We start from the raw sequence: 17,108 nt of genomic DNA on the forward strand, positions 1-17,108 counted from the left end.
TGTATCTTTAGTATAGTTTTGCTGTTTGGTGCTTTGATATAGAAAGATGTATGTTACTTTTTTTGATCTGTCAGAATATGTGCTTTCCAAAAATATATGGTTTTCTGGGGGTCTTTTTACAGTTTGGGAGTCTTACGGTACATAACGCACAGTCAGGGCTCTGTTTTCAGCAGCTGAGTTGACCAATGTGAAGATTCATAAGCACGTTTTTCATTTGGGGTGCATACATACCACATACTTTGGTATCTCTATGCATATTGGGCATCAAACTGTTCAGTAGACCCTTGGCGTCAATATTTTGCATGTTTTACAATTGTATGTAAGAAATTGAGTGAAATAAATGTGAGCGATTGCAATATTTTTAGGCGATTTTCATAAATGTCATAAAAACTGCTGCCTTTAGCGTAGCTTTGCAGCATGTTAGTTTGGAGTAGTAAAACATAAATACCTATTTTGGATTAATCAGAATTTGTACTTTACAAAATTATGTGGGTTTTGGGGGGACTTTCTGCTGTGGCAGATAATACACAGTATGGGCTTTCTTCACAGAAGGCGAATCGGCAGCAGAGAAAATTCATATGCACTATTATTATTTGGTCTGCACATGCCAGCTGCTTTTGGTATATCTATGCATATTGGACATCAATCTGTTCCGTAGCCTCTTGGCATCAATGTTTTGGGTGTTTTACAATTGTATGTAAGAAATTGGGTGAGATAAATGTGGCCAATTGCAAGATTACTAGGCGATTTTCAAAAATGTAACCACTGCCTTTATCGCCATATTTAGGAAAGGTGGCTTGGTGCTTTGCAGTAGAAATACATTGGAAATTTGGTAGTGTACTGCTTGTAGATTTTGATCTATACAAGTGAGAAATATCCATAAAACTATATATATTTGGTATTGCCACGTTCAGGAGACATAGATCTTTCTAAATCGGCTGTGTTCTCATACATAAAATAAATTATATTTCTGATATATGATTGTACTTTGTGAAATATGATTTTTTTCATTTTATTAGACACTTAGAAGCCTATATTATTTTACAGAAGTAGAATTACACCAAAATTCTAGCATATTTTGAAAGCTCATGTTGTCCTGAAAAAAACAATATATTGTTTTCCTGGGTAAACTAAAAGACCCCCACAGGAAAGGCCCTTAAAGTGAAAGAGTACAAAATGTCTAAAAACTGCTTGGCAGTAGATGTTCGCATTTATGACAAAACAGCTGGCTGGGAAAGGGTTAAACTTAAATTGAGGGCAAACTGCTGGCTAGTAATTGTGCTAAGAAAGTAGAAAAGAGCAAGTTCTGTCCTGGCAAACAAGGAGTTTGTGTCACTAACAGAATGGCAATGCTATAAATGTGCAACAGTTACTACTTTATGTATTTATTGGAAGGCTGTTGTTAGGTTTGTGTGGAAACCAAAATATGGATACAAGTAATTTGTGTAATATGTTTTCTTCCTTGCCCCCCACCCTGGAAAATTTTCTGTGGACCCCAATGTATATTTGTTAGAACCATTTTAAAGACATGCATTTTCCTTCTGTGTTTAACCATGTGAAATGTACCAAAGTTTGCACTTCTAAAATTTAGTGTCTTAGTTATTTTATTGTCTTATAATTGCTATGTCACTGTTCCATAAATGCTCATCCACACTAGTGCTGAAGATAAATTAGGTATTATTAGCTATTACCAGATCCAAATTTCCTAAACTACCTAAAATAAAAAAGTTGTAATTTATAGTTGCGGAACTACCGGGGGAGCAGGGGGTGCGATCGGGCCAGGGCCCGCACCCCCTCAGGGCCCCCTGGCAGCCCGTGCGCCACTGAAAATGCGGGTGGTATGGAGGGGGGCGGGGCCCGGCTGGCCGTCATGCACCAGGGCCCACCCCCCTCTAGTTACGCTACTGGCCATTTAATATATCAACATACCTGTTTTTTCTGACTCAACTACCCTATTAGCCCAGTTATTATCTAGATAATTGAAGTCACCTATAATTATAGCTTGACATTGTTGTGAAGCCTCTTCTATTTGTAATAATAGCTGGGCTTCTTTCTTCTCACTTATACTGGGCATACATCAATAATTTACATTGCAAATTTCATTCATTTAAAAATCTTAATCTACATTTAAAGTCACGTTAATCGTTTTTTTGCTGATAATTCTGCTTTTGTAAGTAATTATTACTTGAAGTTCCTCAACCAGACTGTTTTCCCAACCTAACTGTCCCATCTCAGCCTGTTAGTTAAAGTTTCTAATGCTAACGGACTACTGCTGCACAAATATGGCAGTTTCCTTATTTAAGGTCCTATATTTACCATTAATTTTTGTTGTTAGCACCAATAATCAAGACAGCTGGATCATGCCCAAACCCAATAATTTGTCTACCCCATTAACCAGATGCCAAACCCTGGCATTGCCATGGTTCCTGATTGAGAAGATGTGCTTAAAGAGAAATGCCCTTACCATAAAATCTAAAATATAATGTAACTTGAATATGCTTTAGTGATGAGCCAATTCGCCAGCCATGGATTCGTGCCAAAATTCCAAATTTCGACCTTTTGCAATTTTTTTGTGAAACTGCGGCCAAAATTCACAGTGGAAAAAATTCATAGAAAAAATGCCCTTAAGGAAAAAACACCCATTGACTTTAATGCATTAAGACAAAAAAGTCACCATAAGAGAAAACACCCATTGACTTTAATGCATTTGGATAAAAAAAAGTCTCCATAAGAAAAAACGCCCATTGACTTTAATGCATTAGGACAAAAAAGTCACCATAGAGAAAACGCCCATTGACTTCAATGCATTTGGATAAAAAAAAGTCTCCATATAGGTACCCTGAGTGCTGCCCCCTAAAGCTGCCATCCTAGGTACATGTCCTTAGGTCCCTATATAAAAGTTTGCCAGAAGCTTCTGCCAACTGTGCTGCCCTGCTGTTTGCCACTATATGACTACACACAGCACAGAACCACAGCTGACAATCTGATTTATGTGTTTATCCTCCCCCCCCCACAGAGTGCAGTGCAACCAGTGTACATTTCTAAGGCAACATTCAAATACCTTTTAACACTTTAGCCAAGTTACAATTGAAAGTCAATTTAACTTGTTACAACTAGAATTTAATAAACAGAATCCTGGGTGATACATAAACAAGTAGTGGGTATTCTCTACTCCATAACAAGTCGCCAGAAAAATGGCATATGTGGGTGCCATGCTATTGTTCTTTCTAAAATGTTCAGACAAGTGTTATTTATAGTGCCCACGCTTATCTTCCAAATGTAATGTTTTCAGGGGCAGTATTTAAAAACACAGTTCATTAATGTATGTTGATTCCATTCTAGTGGCTTGGTATTAGATTACATATAGGTGTCAGGCCCTCTCAGGGGTATTTCTGTGCCTACTAACACCTATGACAGTAGGTATAATGCCACCCTGTTCACCTGCTCCACACTTAAGATATGGCATCAAAGCAGGTCAAGAGGGGGCACATCACTAATGCAAAGAGAGCAATTTTCTGCACTAAAAAAAGCTGTCATTTTGTCTTACAAAATAGAAATTCAGCTCTTAAAGTAATCAAAGGCGGCTTTTTCTGCTCATGGTAACTGGTTTCTCACTACCGGGAGCAGCTCTGGGACCTTTCTCCTTTATCTTTCCCTTTTAAATGCAACTATTTTTGGTACAATCTTTTAAGCAGTTTTTATATGATTATCACTACTGTTCTTCCTAATCTAATTCATGTAGACTTTATTTGAGAAAAATATATAGAGATGCTTATCATAAAGGCCATCATTTAAGAGTACATAGGCTACAGTCGGTGGTAAACCAAAATATAACAGTATTTATCCACATTTTGCAAAACTTGTTCTGAGTTGCCTTTTCCAATTTATTATAACTAAATTGTTAAATAAAAGAGAACATTTGAACCAAACATAAACTGTGCATTGCTTCCATTGCTTGTATCTCCCACTACCAGGGGAGGGGAGACCATTGAGTCAGCCATAATTAGTTAGTGTTGGGATGTATAGGGGTGGTGCATTGGAATTGAGCTTTCCATGTTATAGACGTCTAGCCACTGACACCAGATTTTCTCAAACTTTGCGGGGCATCCTTTCATGGCATGGAGGAGTTTATACATGGGAACCCCTTGGTTGCTTTCTTTTTCCCAAAATTGTTCTATGGAGCAGTTTGGGCCTTCCATTTCCAAGTAATCAGTTTGTGGGCATATGTAAACTGGATAGAGATGAGTTTTCTTTCTGCTGTTGTTGGGGGTCTTACCAGTAACTTGTTTCAGCAACATGCTGAGGGGTTGACTATGCTTGGAACATCAGTCAGACTGGATATATATTACACAATTGCACCCAAAAACATACAACTTTAGGACATGCCCAAACCATGTGTATAACATTTGCAGATGATTGTTGACACTGTGGACATTTATCTACATAAGTTGGGGACATTTCTGCTAGCACATATTGGGTGAGGTATGCTCTGTGGAGGAATTTGTATTGCACCTAGTGATGGGTGAATAAATTCACCTGGCATGACTTTTAGGTGAATTCTCGCGTTTGGCCGCCGGCGGATAAATTCTCGAATCTCCTGTGAAATTTTGCAAGTGAAAATTTGCCGCCGTCAATTTCCGATTTTCACAATTTTTTCGGACCTCTTTCCAGGAGTCAAAATCCATTTCAGGAACCATTTGATGAGTTTACCCAACAGGGAGTTCCCCGCTAGTATTATTTGGGCAAAAATGCGTAAGAGGGTTTTAGTATTAGTGGCGTCATGGGCTTGCACAGGCAGGGGTGGTTTAAATAGTTTCCCTTTTGAATTATGAGTGTATCGCATGTCTGAGTTAAATATACCAAAAGAACATTTTATTAGGCAGATTGTATTAGGGCTTGAATGTCTAGTAATTTACCGCAATTATATTGTGGATATATTTGATTGTAAAGCTGGCCCACATATGAAGGTCTGGAGGTGTTGAAGTCCTGCAATATGGTGAGCCTTTAGGTGCGCTTTTGATGATTGGCTGAGTTCTACCACGTGACCAGTGTGGATGGGCCTTAAAATCCTTAATTTATGGATGGGCCTTCACCAGCAGCAATAGATTTCTTATTCCACTGTCTACGGGTAATGGATTCCCTTGCAGCGTGTTTTCTCCTTTTGCTATGGGCTGTACGCCAAGCCCACACCACTTCTCTCATAGATGGGGTTGTTTTCGGTGTATATGCAGACTTCTTTAGTAAGATGTTTTGTCTTGACAAGTTATTACTTTTATCAGAAATCCAAAATGCTGTGTATGTTTCACCCCCAATCCCTTAATCTTGATCAGCACAGCATGGTCTTGTAAAATTGTGCAGCCCACAACATATATAAGGAAAACAAATATGTAAATTTAATTAACAGACGCTAAAATGAGATAGTAATAGCATTTTTATTTGGTTGGGACAAATTGTGTTGTTATACATATGTGTGACATATGATGTATTGATATAAATGTATGATATATTCACTGGCCAAAGGGTTTTGCAGAGGTTCACAACACTCCATAGCACTGCAGCCAGTAGAAACTGCAAGTCTGACAAAGTTTATGACATCTGTTACATTTTTGTCCAATAAAAATGACCAAAAAATAGTATGTTCAAATAAATTCACACTGCTGATTTCACCTTTCTCCAAGCTGCACTCTCAGCAATTCCACATTCAATCCTTTTGGATTTCTTCTCCTCATCGTGCACCACAGTTACACAGAGCAGTTCTGTCTTTACCATATGTTGCCATTTATCTGATGCATTTATCCTCAATGCTTATACATTATTTTCTCTCAAATGTAATTTTGCAAAGAGCAGCATAAGCTGTCAAAGCTTATTATAATGATCCACACACACACAGATGTTCTATGTAGGCTGAGGATGGGTCACACAGTGACACCTACTGGCCAATCTCTCAAAGTAAAACTCAAATGTTAATCACTGAACGTAGTTTTAGTTTTTAATTTTTCTGCCTAATGAATGGACTTTTGCTTTTAATTTAGATAGAGATTGGGACTGTATTACCAGTTGTGAACAGGCCGATCCTTTCACCAGAACAGGTTCCAGAAGAAACAGAAGAGGCAGAAGAATCAACTCCAAAATTAATTGATGGTTCTTCACCACAGGGACCCTTGACTCCTGGAGTCCAAGGTCCAGACACAAGTGGAGGTTAGTGCCGTTTACATTCAGCTGTATTGGACTATGGATTTCTCACTATATCAAAACAGTGTGTGTTTGTGTGTGTGTGTGTGTGTGTGTGTGTATGTATATATATATATATATATATATATATATATATATATATATATATATATATATACACACACACATATAACACATTATAATAGTTTAGTATAGAGCATTCACAAACAGAAACTGTATTTCCTCAGTTATTGTTTCTTAAAAGAATGCTAATTATCTGTGCATGTAGAAATTAATTACTGGCTGTGGAACATAATTAAATTATGCTAAATGGGATACTATTCCCTGTGCTTAGCACACAGGAATCATACTGTTTGGTTACACAAGGTACTTGATGTTAAAAGCATCAGTATCCTGCATCCTATGGTGACACCTGATTTCTTAGGCCTCAGATAGAGGCTAATGCTGCTGTAAAGGAAGGCTGTTCAGGAACTGCATGTCATTTGCCATAGGGCTTTTGACTGCATGAAGCACACAACCACCTCATTGCAATAAAATTGATGTTCATATGTTTATATTGTCTAAACAGTTTTTAGACAACCGTTATTATAAATTAGTGCTTCTATTCTCTCAATTAGATTTATACCTATTGAACACAAGGCTTATTGTATGCAAGTGCTTTCTACATACATACATGTATACATGTGTAGAGAGTCTGCTTTAATTCTTTGAGGTTGTATACTTATGCCTCATATGCCAGTACATTAGCACATCATTGACATCATGCCTCCTGCAGGAGGTGCAGCCCTGTCTCAACATGGTAACAACTGGGCTTAATGAACATTACACCAAGTTGCATGTCTACATGGCATGCATGTAAGAAGAAGGTAAAGGGGGGGGGCATGTGGCTCATATATTCTGGGGCACAAATACTTGTTTATGGGTGCAAAGTGAGGGGCAGAAGGGTAGAAAGTCCCTACACTTGTAAATTATTCCCTTTGCCTTTTGGGCTGCCTTGGGCAGTTTGGGTGAGGTCTGTTTTGATCAAGATGTCTAAAACTGTTTTCATGTATCTGTAGCTTTTGAATAGTAAATATAGAACTGCTGAATTTCATTGGATGTCAGGCTAAGTCTGAAATCTCCAGACTCTTCAGGAATTTGGGGTGTTTTGCGTCAACGAGATTCGCAAAATGGTGAAAAATTCGCGAAACGGCACCGGTATCTCGTTTTGACGTCGGTGTCCATTTTTTTTACGCTGGCATCCAAATAACGGATGCTGGCATCAAAAACGAGACACCGGCGCAGTTTTGCGCCGGTGGATTTTTCGCTGCGGTGTCACGAATTTATTTGCTGGCGGCGAATCGTGGGAATTCGCCACAAATTCTCATCTGGCGAATAAATTGGCCCATCACTACCGACAAGGATAAAGCAAGCTTATTCACTGCAGTTGGGCCATGTGCAAGGAACAGGCATATCAAAGCCGATGTTACTGGCTTACTCCAACTTTAGTTCATTTGGCTGAATTTGGTAATTCAAAATGTGAATACAGCCAGCCACGTTCACAATCTCAAGTGCAATGAGTTAAAATGAGTTCAACTGTGGGTGCTGGGTCAACTAAATCATACAGTTTATCAGAAGGACCTGCACTCCGTATAGCGTGAATTAAATGTGTTTATTTATAAACGTTTACATTTAGCATACCATTAAACTAGTTTTAAAAACTTGTTAGTAATAAGGTGTGTTTTACCAGAGCTGTAGTGCTTGCTGGAATAATACTGTGCAGGGAGAATTAAAAAGTTCTGCAATCGACTGTAAATTTAGTATTAATCAGCATTGCTTTAGGAACTAGGGCCAAAACCATCTGGTTTTGGTTATCGTTTGGCACAGTGGATATTCTTAATCCAATATTTTTTGACATAAAAAAGCTTTAAATACTTCAGTTGTTTGCCATGCCAAATTATGCCAAGTTAAAGGATTTTTGGGTTTAGTTTTAAAAACACTAGAATTTGACCGTCATTGGATCTTAATTGATTCCATTACAGATAGATAGATGATACATTATAGGTTACTGATGGTTTACAATCATTTACATGCACATACACACACAGAGGAGACCCGATTTGTACAATTCTGATATAAGGTACTCTTGTGCTAACTAGCATGACTATATAAAAATTTTGAAAAATTCCACAAACTTGTTGTTAGGAAAAACTCATTCTTTCATTACTTTATTTATGAAGACATGTCAGTATGTTTTCGAACTTCAGGCTTTCTGCTTTTATGAAACATATACTTTATGGGGTTATTTTGCTGCCAGAGGGCAGCCTTTTTACAGCATATTTTGGATGCTTAGCATGTTTCGGATGTAGGCATGGAAGAGACATCCCTCCAGGTTTTTACAGCTGTGTGAAATGGAAATTCTGAAAGCAAAATCAAATTCAAAAATTCCCTGAATCTAGTAATAAAAACATAAACCAAGTATCAGCAAAGAAAACAACAAACGGAAAGAATTAGCACAAGACAGTAATCAGTGAAAAGTAGCAAAAACTTTATGGAGTCAATGAACAGTTTGGCACCTTTTCACAAAAATTCAAATCAATGTTCATGACATAAATTAGAGGAAAATATTTTTCTGAGTGTATGAATATTTTTTCAGTTGCAGAACAGCTGGGTTTGGGACGGTTAGATACTGCCAAAATTAAAAGCTTAAAGGTTACTCAAAATATTATTGTAACACTAATTTGCATTTATACATAAGCATGGGAAGCTGGTATTATTGTTACAGGGACTCTCTATAGATAAAATTAGAAAATAATTGTTATCTTTATAACCATTAAAGGGATCCTGTCATCGGAAAGCATGTTTTTTTCAAAATGAATCAGTTAATAGTGCTACTCCAGCAGACTCCTGCACTGAAATCCATTTCTCAAAAGAGCAAACAGATTTTTTTACATTCAATTTTGAAATCTGACTTTGGGCTAGATATTTTGTCAATTTCCCAGCTGCCCCATGTCATGTGACTTGTGCCTGCTCTTTAGGAGAGAAATGCTTTCTGGCAGGCTGCTGTTTTTCCTTCTCAATGTAACTGAAGGAGTCTCAGTGGGACAGGGGTTTTTACTGTTGAGTGTTGTTCTTAGATCTACCAGGCAGCTGTTATCTTGTGTTAGGGAGCTGCTATCTGGTTACCTTCCCATTGTTCTTTTGTTTGGCTGCTGGGGAGGAAAACGGAGGGGGTGATATCACTCCAACTTGCAGTACAGCAGTAAAGAGTGATTGAAGTTTATGAGAGCACAAGTCACATGACTTGGGGCAGCTGGGAAATTGACAATATGTCTAGCCCCATGTCAGATTTCAAAATTGAATATATTTTTTTTTTTTTTGAGAAATGGATTTCAGTGCAGAATTCTGCTGGAGCAGCACTATTAACTGATTCATTTTGAAAATGTTTTTCTTCCCATGACAGTATCCCTTTAAGGCTAAAATCAAACAGGAGTTTTGACCACTGCTGCTATGAGGCAGCACACAATGAGGGCCAGTATGCCTTTCTCTGCCTGACATTACTTCTCTTAATAATATATATGAAACACTATGGGGGTTATTTATCAAGGTCCGAATTTATCTCAATATCGGCTGCTACAAACTCCGATCTAAGCCGCTCAAGTTTTTAATGCTTATTTATTATTACATTTTCCCAAAAATTACCTTTGCGGGAAAAACTCAGATGTGAAATTGCCAAAACCCCCGACTCAACCAAAAATCAATGGGACTGTTCCCATTGACTTTTATGCAACCTCGACAGGTTTGAAATGCCGTGTTTTTATATTGGGGCTCGGGGTTTAATAAATTCCGAAAAATTTGTGATTTTTTTAAAAGCCTATTATAACACAAAAAAATCACGAATTTTTCGGATTTTGGGTATTTTCGGGTATTTGGAGTTTAGTAAATAACCCCCTATGCTTGAAGCACACATAGTGGTCTCAGGCAAACCACAACTGCAAAAAGCTCCAATAGATCTCAATGCAAAGCCCCTCTGTTCGTCACTGCTTCCTTTAGTGACCTATGGGAATTGCTGTGCCTAATTTACTATTGTCTCCTCAAACACTTCAGCATATATCATAGATTACTCTGGGAAACAGTGACAATTGGAGAGGGGTGCCTTGACTGCCACTATTTCCACTTGATGGTGTTTTAACTGCTGCTGTTAAGAGATGTAAAACAGCAGCACAATTTGAATAATTGGCTTCTTTCAAAGAAGTATAAATTTATCATTAGGGTTGCCACTTGGCTGGTATTTTACTGTCCTGGCAGGTAAAAATGGTACTTGAAGCCAATGTTATTAATAGGGAAAAAAATATAGTAAAGCCAGTATTTTTTTCCAGAAAAGGTGGCATCTCTGTTTGTCACCATTCTGAAAATTGTTCCTCCTGCCACCTATAGTAATAGTAGTCATTGCTAGCATGGGTCTATGTTACATTCACATTTGTCATTACATTTTTAAGTACCACTGCTAAAATAAATCACAGTTATAAAATATTTTACAATGTTAGTATTGAGCAGTGGTTCCAAAATTGTGAGACTGGTCTCAGGGCATTGGGGAGGGCAGCCTTGTGGTCAGTAATCATGAGATTTGTGGACAATTCCTATTTGTTGACCCAAATACTTCTGGAGGGACAGTTAGGATGGGCTTGTTGAGAATATTTATTTACTGTCCATAATATAGTTGAAAGTATGGCTGAATCTGTAAATTATTATTTTTATATGCTTGTATTTTAAGCCCTAAGGGGTCAAAGAACAAATGTTGGAAGTCAAAAAATCTGTTGCTTTAGTAAAGCTACAAAACACACATACATTCCACATTTCCTAATTAAAATGTCAACAGACAGACATTCACATAACTAAAACCTGTAAAAACAGTGAAACAGAGAAACATGTTAAAACAAAATTAAGTTTGCAAAACACTATAGGCGCCATTTACTAATGGAGCACTGTTAGAAAAATACAATATTTGGAAACTGCCATGTTTTTGCACCCACAATGCCATGTTTTACCCAGAATATCAGCATCTTTGTAGGCATCTGTAAAATAAAGTATGCAGAACCTGTGTCTATTTAACTAGTGCGGTTGCAAATTGACATCCTTTTTTGACATTATGGGCATTAATACAAGACGCTAATGTGCGTGCCTAGGCAAAGTGAAATACCTTTGTAAATGGTGTTAAGTGCACTTTGCAGTTGCATTTGCAAGTGAGCTCTTACATTGTATATACTGTCCCTTAAAATAGTGGACAGAACTGACTCTAGTAAATACATTTGCTATTTAGCAGGTACCTGACTTGTAAATTGTATATTGACAATGCATACAGGGATACAGGAAATCATTATAATTATTTAGGATACTTATATAAGTGAGAATAGATATATAACAGCCAAGATTTCTTTAAACAATGAACCCCAATGATAAACTTCTAATCATAATAACTGAAAATTCTGCAAACCTCTAATTAGAAAGTATATTGTTCTTTAAAGAGCTAACACATATCAAAATGTAAAATGTTAAGCTTGAACATTATCCGACTCAAATTAGCTACAGTATATTCATTAAACCTAAACCTAGAACATTAAATGTGGTTGCTTCTGCTACATCTGTTTATCGCTTTATGCAAGTTTTTTGACAACTTTGCAATGTTTACATTTTTATGTATAAATGATTACGGTTGGAATTTGACATTTTTTTCAAATTAATATTTGTTTCCGCATTTTCACAAATGTGTTTTTTTCCCCTATTGCAGCCATTTCACCAACGTGTATTCTGTGTGCTTGCCTCATTACAACCGTTTACTGCGATGACCACAATCTTGATACCATCCCTCCTCTTCCCAAAGAAACCACTCATGTCTACTTGCGTTTCAACAGAATTAGCAAAATAAGCAAACATGACTTTAATCATCTAAGTATGTCTTTAATGTCATATGAAATATTTATGTTGACATAGAGGTTACTTGATAAGGTAATTAAGGCATATCAGATTCTCCGCCTATTGCACCATAGTTTTCAGGAATAGCAACGGAGGAAGGGAAGCATTTGATTTAAATATTACATGGATTTTTTGCACATGTTTAATGTTTTACGCTGAGATTTGAATTTATATCTATGATGTCTGGGTTCAAGACAAATCTCACTTTTATGTGGCCCAATGCAACTATATGTATCTCACTAAGCCTCGGGCATCAATAATAAGATTGTAAATCACGCAGCCTGAAAATTGGATTGAAAGGTTCTCCTGGTCTATGTTCAGCATTTAGTTAGTTTAGTAGTGCTACAGTAGATAACATCTATACACAATGTATTTTTAGTGAATATTTTCCATTTTCTTACTGTAATTTCAAGTTTCCATAAGACATCCCATTCCCCTTAGACTTGCAAAATGAAAATAATTTGCTGGAACATTGCAAATAGTATTTATTCTGTGATATGCCATGTAAAATGCCATAGCAAGACTGAAATTAATGTTAAACTGCAGGAGTTTATGGACATTCAGATATGTAGCATATGTGTCCAACATCAAATGCATTCAACATATTTTATATTTCCATTAAACTTCTAATGATAGTACTTTTTTAAAAAAAATCAGCTAAATTAAAGAAGATTGACTTGACGTCGAACATCATATCTGAGATCGATGAAGATGCCTTTAGGAATCTGCCTCAACTGTCTGAGCTCATACTCCGAGATAATAACATAAGGCAACTTCCAGAGCTTCCCAATACCATGAACTTCATTGATGTCAGCAACAACAGACTTGGTTCTAAAGGAATAAAGCAAGAGGCATTCAAGGTATGTTTTTGCCATGCAAAAGTATAATTTAGCACACAGTACCTTTTATTAGTTCTATTAGTTCTGTGTAGGTAATGTACGGGTAATTTGACTTTGGAACAAACTTTTAGAATGAGCTGGGCAACAACGGTTAAACATGGTTTTCACTTTTTGTTTTCAGTTTGTAACTTAAAGGAGAACTAAACCCTAAAAATGAATATGGCTAAAAATGCCATATTTTATATACTGCGCTTATTGTACTAGCCTAAAGTCTCAACTTCTCAATAGCAGCAATGATCGAGGACTTCAAACTTCTCACAGGGGGTCACCATCTTGGAAAGTGTCTGCAACACTCACATGCTCAGTGGGCTCTGAGCAGCTGTTGAGAAGATGAGCTTAGGGGTTGCCACAAATTATCAAACAGAAAATGAGGTTTGCCTGTAATATAAGATGATGCTACAGGGCTGATTATTAAATTTTGATGTTAGTTGCACTGGTTTCTGTACTGCCATTTAGTAATTATCTGTATTATTACTAATCAGCCTTATATTGTGACATTTCTATTTTATGTCTACTGTTTATTTTGAGTCGATTCTTAAGCTCAATAAGTGACAACAGCACAGAGCATGTGCAGTGAATCAGCAGAAAAGAAGATGGGGAGCCACTGGGGCATCTTTGGAGACACATATCTTCACTGTTAAAGGACTGTGGTTGCCTTTTGCTGGTACAGAAGCCCAAAACATACTGTACAACATATCTAGCTACTTCTTTATTTAAGCTTTAGTTCTCCTTTAAACAGCTGTTTAGTTGTCACTGTCACTCTACCAATAGTTGAATCTTATTGTAGGAAACTACAAATTTAGCCATCCCCGTGGCATTTAAACAATGTCCCCTTGGAGACTAGAGGTAGATGGAGAGCTAATGTCAATGCACCAGTTAGTAAGCACAAATTACAAAGGCTAGCAATAGACATATGACAGAGGTTTGGTCTCAGACATATTTTACTTATGTGTTTAGATGTGACATAGTTATTATAGGAATATAAACAGAAATAAATATGTATACATAATATAAGCAATTTAACTACAAACCATTTGTAATAGGATGTTGAATAGTATGTCAACTAACTAAGAGCTGAACTTCTATTACAGGACATGACAGATCTTCACATTTTGTATTTAACCAATAACCATCTGAATCACATCCCTATTCCTCTTCCTGACAATCTGCAGTCTCTTCACCTGCAAGTAAGTACTGGCATCAGTTTTATTACATAAAGAGATGTATTAGAACATACAGTGGACTGTGCCAACCTATGGTCACTGCTCACTGGAAGAAAATACATTTCATGATATCACTCTGGGTGCAAAAGTGCACTGCTGGGCACAGTTTTCTGGATACATGGACACCAAGCATGCAGCTTACTTGCAAAAAAAAAAAACAGGAGCAGCATACACAATGAAATGTACGCATGGGGGTTCATGTTTTTCAATGGCCACAAATAATGACCACTTCAGCAAGTTTTGTTGACCCGGAATAATGGGTTTAAACACCCATGCATTTATGTTTGTTGTTCCAAATATATATACAAAAAACAATATAAAAAACAAAACAGGCATAGGTTTGTTGCATTTCTATCATTATCCCCCATTAGCAATGACTAATTTTTTATAGCAGTCATGGTAATAGATAATTATAATACACATAAACATCCTGTAAATTATATCCATATAATTGGCCTTTCATGATGTCATCACCAGTTATAATCGGTGCTTTGTGATGCAATTTCTGTCACATGACTTAAGCTTGTGTATTATAATAAATAAAGTGCCAACTGTTGTAAAATGTAATTATATTATGTCACCATGGAGTTCCATGACCATATAGAGGCATAAGCCTGCGGTCTCAGGCCTCCGAGCTCATGCATATAATTTATACGGTCATGGAACTCCTTGGTGACTTATAATATCCTTATATTTTACAACGGAGGAACTTTATTCTCTTTTATATCCTCTGTACATATTAACAAGGCAGAAAGTTTAATATTTTGATAAAAGTGTCTTTCCAAGTTACAGACCATATATTATCTTTACACACAGTGCCATAATAATCAATAACAATACATACCAATAAGGTGTAACAAATCAGTGCAAATTCTAAAGAGCAGGTACATTAGTGTGCTGGTGTAGGAATATACACAGAGATCAGGAAGAAGGCCTCTGAGGGCATAGTCATGGAAGGCACAATGTATAGAAGTAATGGTGAAGAGAAAAATAATGGATGGGGAAAGTGTAGTGTGTTCATTTATGTGTGTGTACTATGGTATATAACAACCCTCCACCAAACCCCCATAATGTATCATCACATGTTGAATGGTTGTGAGTTGATGTAGCATATGATCAGGACCACATATGCTTCTTGCAAACAAAGGAACACCTTTAACTCCCTGGCACATTATTATCTGGGGATATCAGTAGTATCTTACTTGAACAGCATAAATAGCATAACATGAAGTAATTTCTTGAGAGTTGGCATGACGATTACATAGCAGTTGCTCTGCCTTTTATACAACATTACACTCCCCTCTAGTGAGCTTTCACTGAATTGCTCTTACATCACTCCGACCCTAGAAAGGGAAATAATCACAAGGGCTCACTGAGGACCACCTTCGGTCTCCAAACCGAAAAATAGAGAAAATACAGCTAACTGTCAGGGTCTCTACAATATTAAGATGTGAAATACAGTAAATTCACATCTGAACACATTGTTATTGCATGAGCTACATCTGTGTTGTGGTGATGGTATAGGGAATGCTGGGACCTACCAGTTGCTGTTGAATTACATATCCAGTGGCTCATCTGCTTGGATCTAGAATGCCAATAATTATATTTTTGCCTCCTCCACAAATGTATTTTAAGAGTCTCTTTTTTTAAATGATACTACCAGAGATCATAGCAGTGGCAACTGTGTCCTGTCAGACCTTTCTATGAACCACTATCTCCCAATTACTCCTGTATCTAAGTGTATTTCATGTAAATAGCAGTCTGACAGACCTTTTCTGCAGAAAATACTTCTATATTTATGTCATTTGCAGGATAACAATATCCAGGAAATGCATGAGGATACATTCTGCAAAATGAAGGACTGGACATATGCTCGCAGGACTCTGGAAGACATTAGGCTTGATGGCAACCCCATCAACCTGAGCAGAACACCCCAAGCTTTCATGTGTCTGCCTCGTATACCAATAGGCAGACTTGTCTAGACTGGAGGAACACCAAATATACAGCTATACAAACTCACTACTAAGTCACTGACATGACAGTCTAAAGCATATAGGATAATGCAATGTCAAATGAAACATGAAAAATAAGCTGTTTATAAATTGATACTATTCAGATTAACTAGAAATCAAGATGGAATGAGGAAAGAAAATGAAAATCTAATGTCAAATATTAAATACTATAAAAAAATTAAAAAAAGGAAAATAGTATGCATAATACTGTACATTATGTACTTAAAGCATTAATGTGATGTCTTCAGATTGCTGAAAAGACCTCATTTGTTAACATTGTGTACTACCTACATTTTACTAATCTGATTGTGTAACTCATTAAACATGGATAACTGGATTTACTAAGGCAACATACGAAAAAAAGGACTTAGTAAATATAATGTATAGAATTAATTATTTTTCTACATGCAAATAGAATTCATTTTCCTATAAACCTAAATTTTGGTATTATTTTAAACTGAGTCCATTTTCTAATTGTCACAGAAAATCACCAAACCTTTCTTTATGTGTATCTTGTGTGACATAAACTGTAATTTTCCAAAAAAAAATAAAAACCCCCACAAATCTCATCAATTTGATTAAAGTTCTTCACCGGATTGGTTGTAATTTTTTCTTTTTTGTTTTATGCCTTGCTTTATGGATTTGCTGCCATCATGTGGTGCAATGTTTTATATACACAGCTAAGAGTTGAACAGCGGCTTTCCTTCATTTAAAAGAGCAATGAAACAACATAGACTAAAATGTTAGAAGAAGCAAGGTCTCATTTGCAAAAAGTAGATTCAACCACAGCTACATAAAGGGCGAAAACTGTGTTTGTCCTGTTACGTTCC

At 36.7% G+C, this 17,108-nt stretch overlaps 1 protein-coding gene across 3 annotated transcripts in view; it reads left to right on the forward strand.

Annotated features, from left to right (window-relative positions):
- Positions 1-16,874, forward strand: part of epyc.S (epiphycan S homeolog) — a 30,104-nt gene extending 13,230 nt beyond the window's left edge. For 2 of the 3 annotated variants that reach the window (XM_041587652.1, XM_018254307.2), the window contains 5 exons: positions 6,033-6,198; positions 11,960-12,121; positions 12,802-13,004; positions 14,135-14,230; positions 16,078-16,874. In XM_041587652.1, coding sequence (XP_041443586.1) covers positions 6,033-6,198; positions 11,960-12,121; positions 12,802-13,004; positions 14,135-14,230; positions 16,078-16,248 — 798 coding nt within the window. In that variant the 3' untranslated portion in view covers positions 16,249-16,874. 3 annotated transcript variants of the gene reach the window in all.
- Positions 16,875-17,108: the final 234 nt, after the last annotated feature.

Source organism: Xenopus laevis, chromosome 3S, assembly GCF_017654675.1.
Source record: "Xenopus laevis strain J_2021 chromosome 3S, Xenopus_laevis_v10.1, whole genome shotgun sequence".
Lineage (NCBI taxonomy): Eukaryota > Metazoa > Chordata > Amphibia > Anura > Pipidae > Xenopus > Xenopus laevis.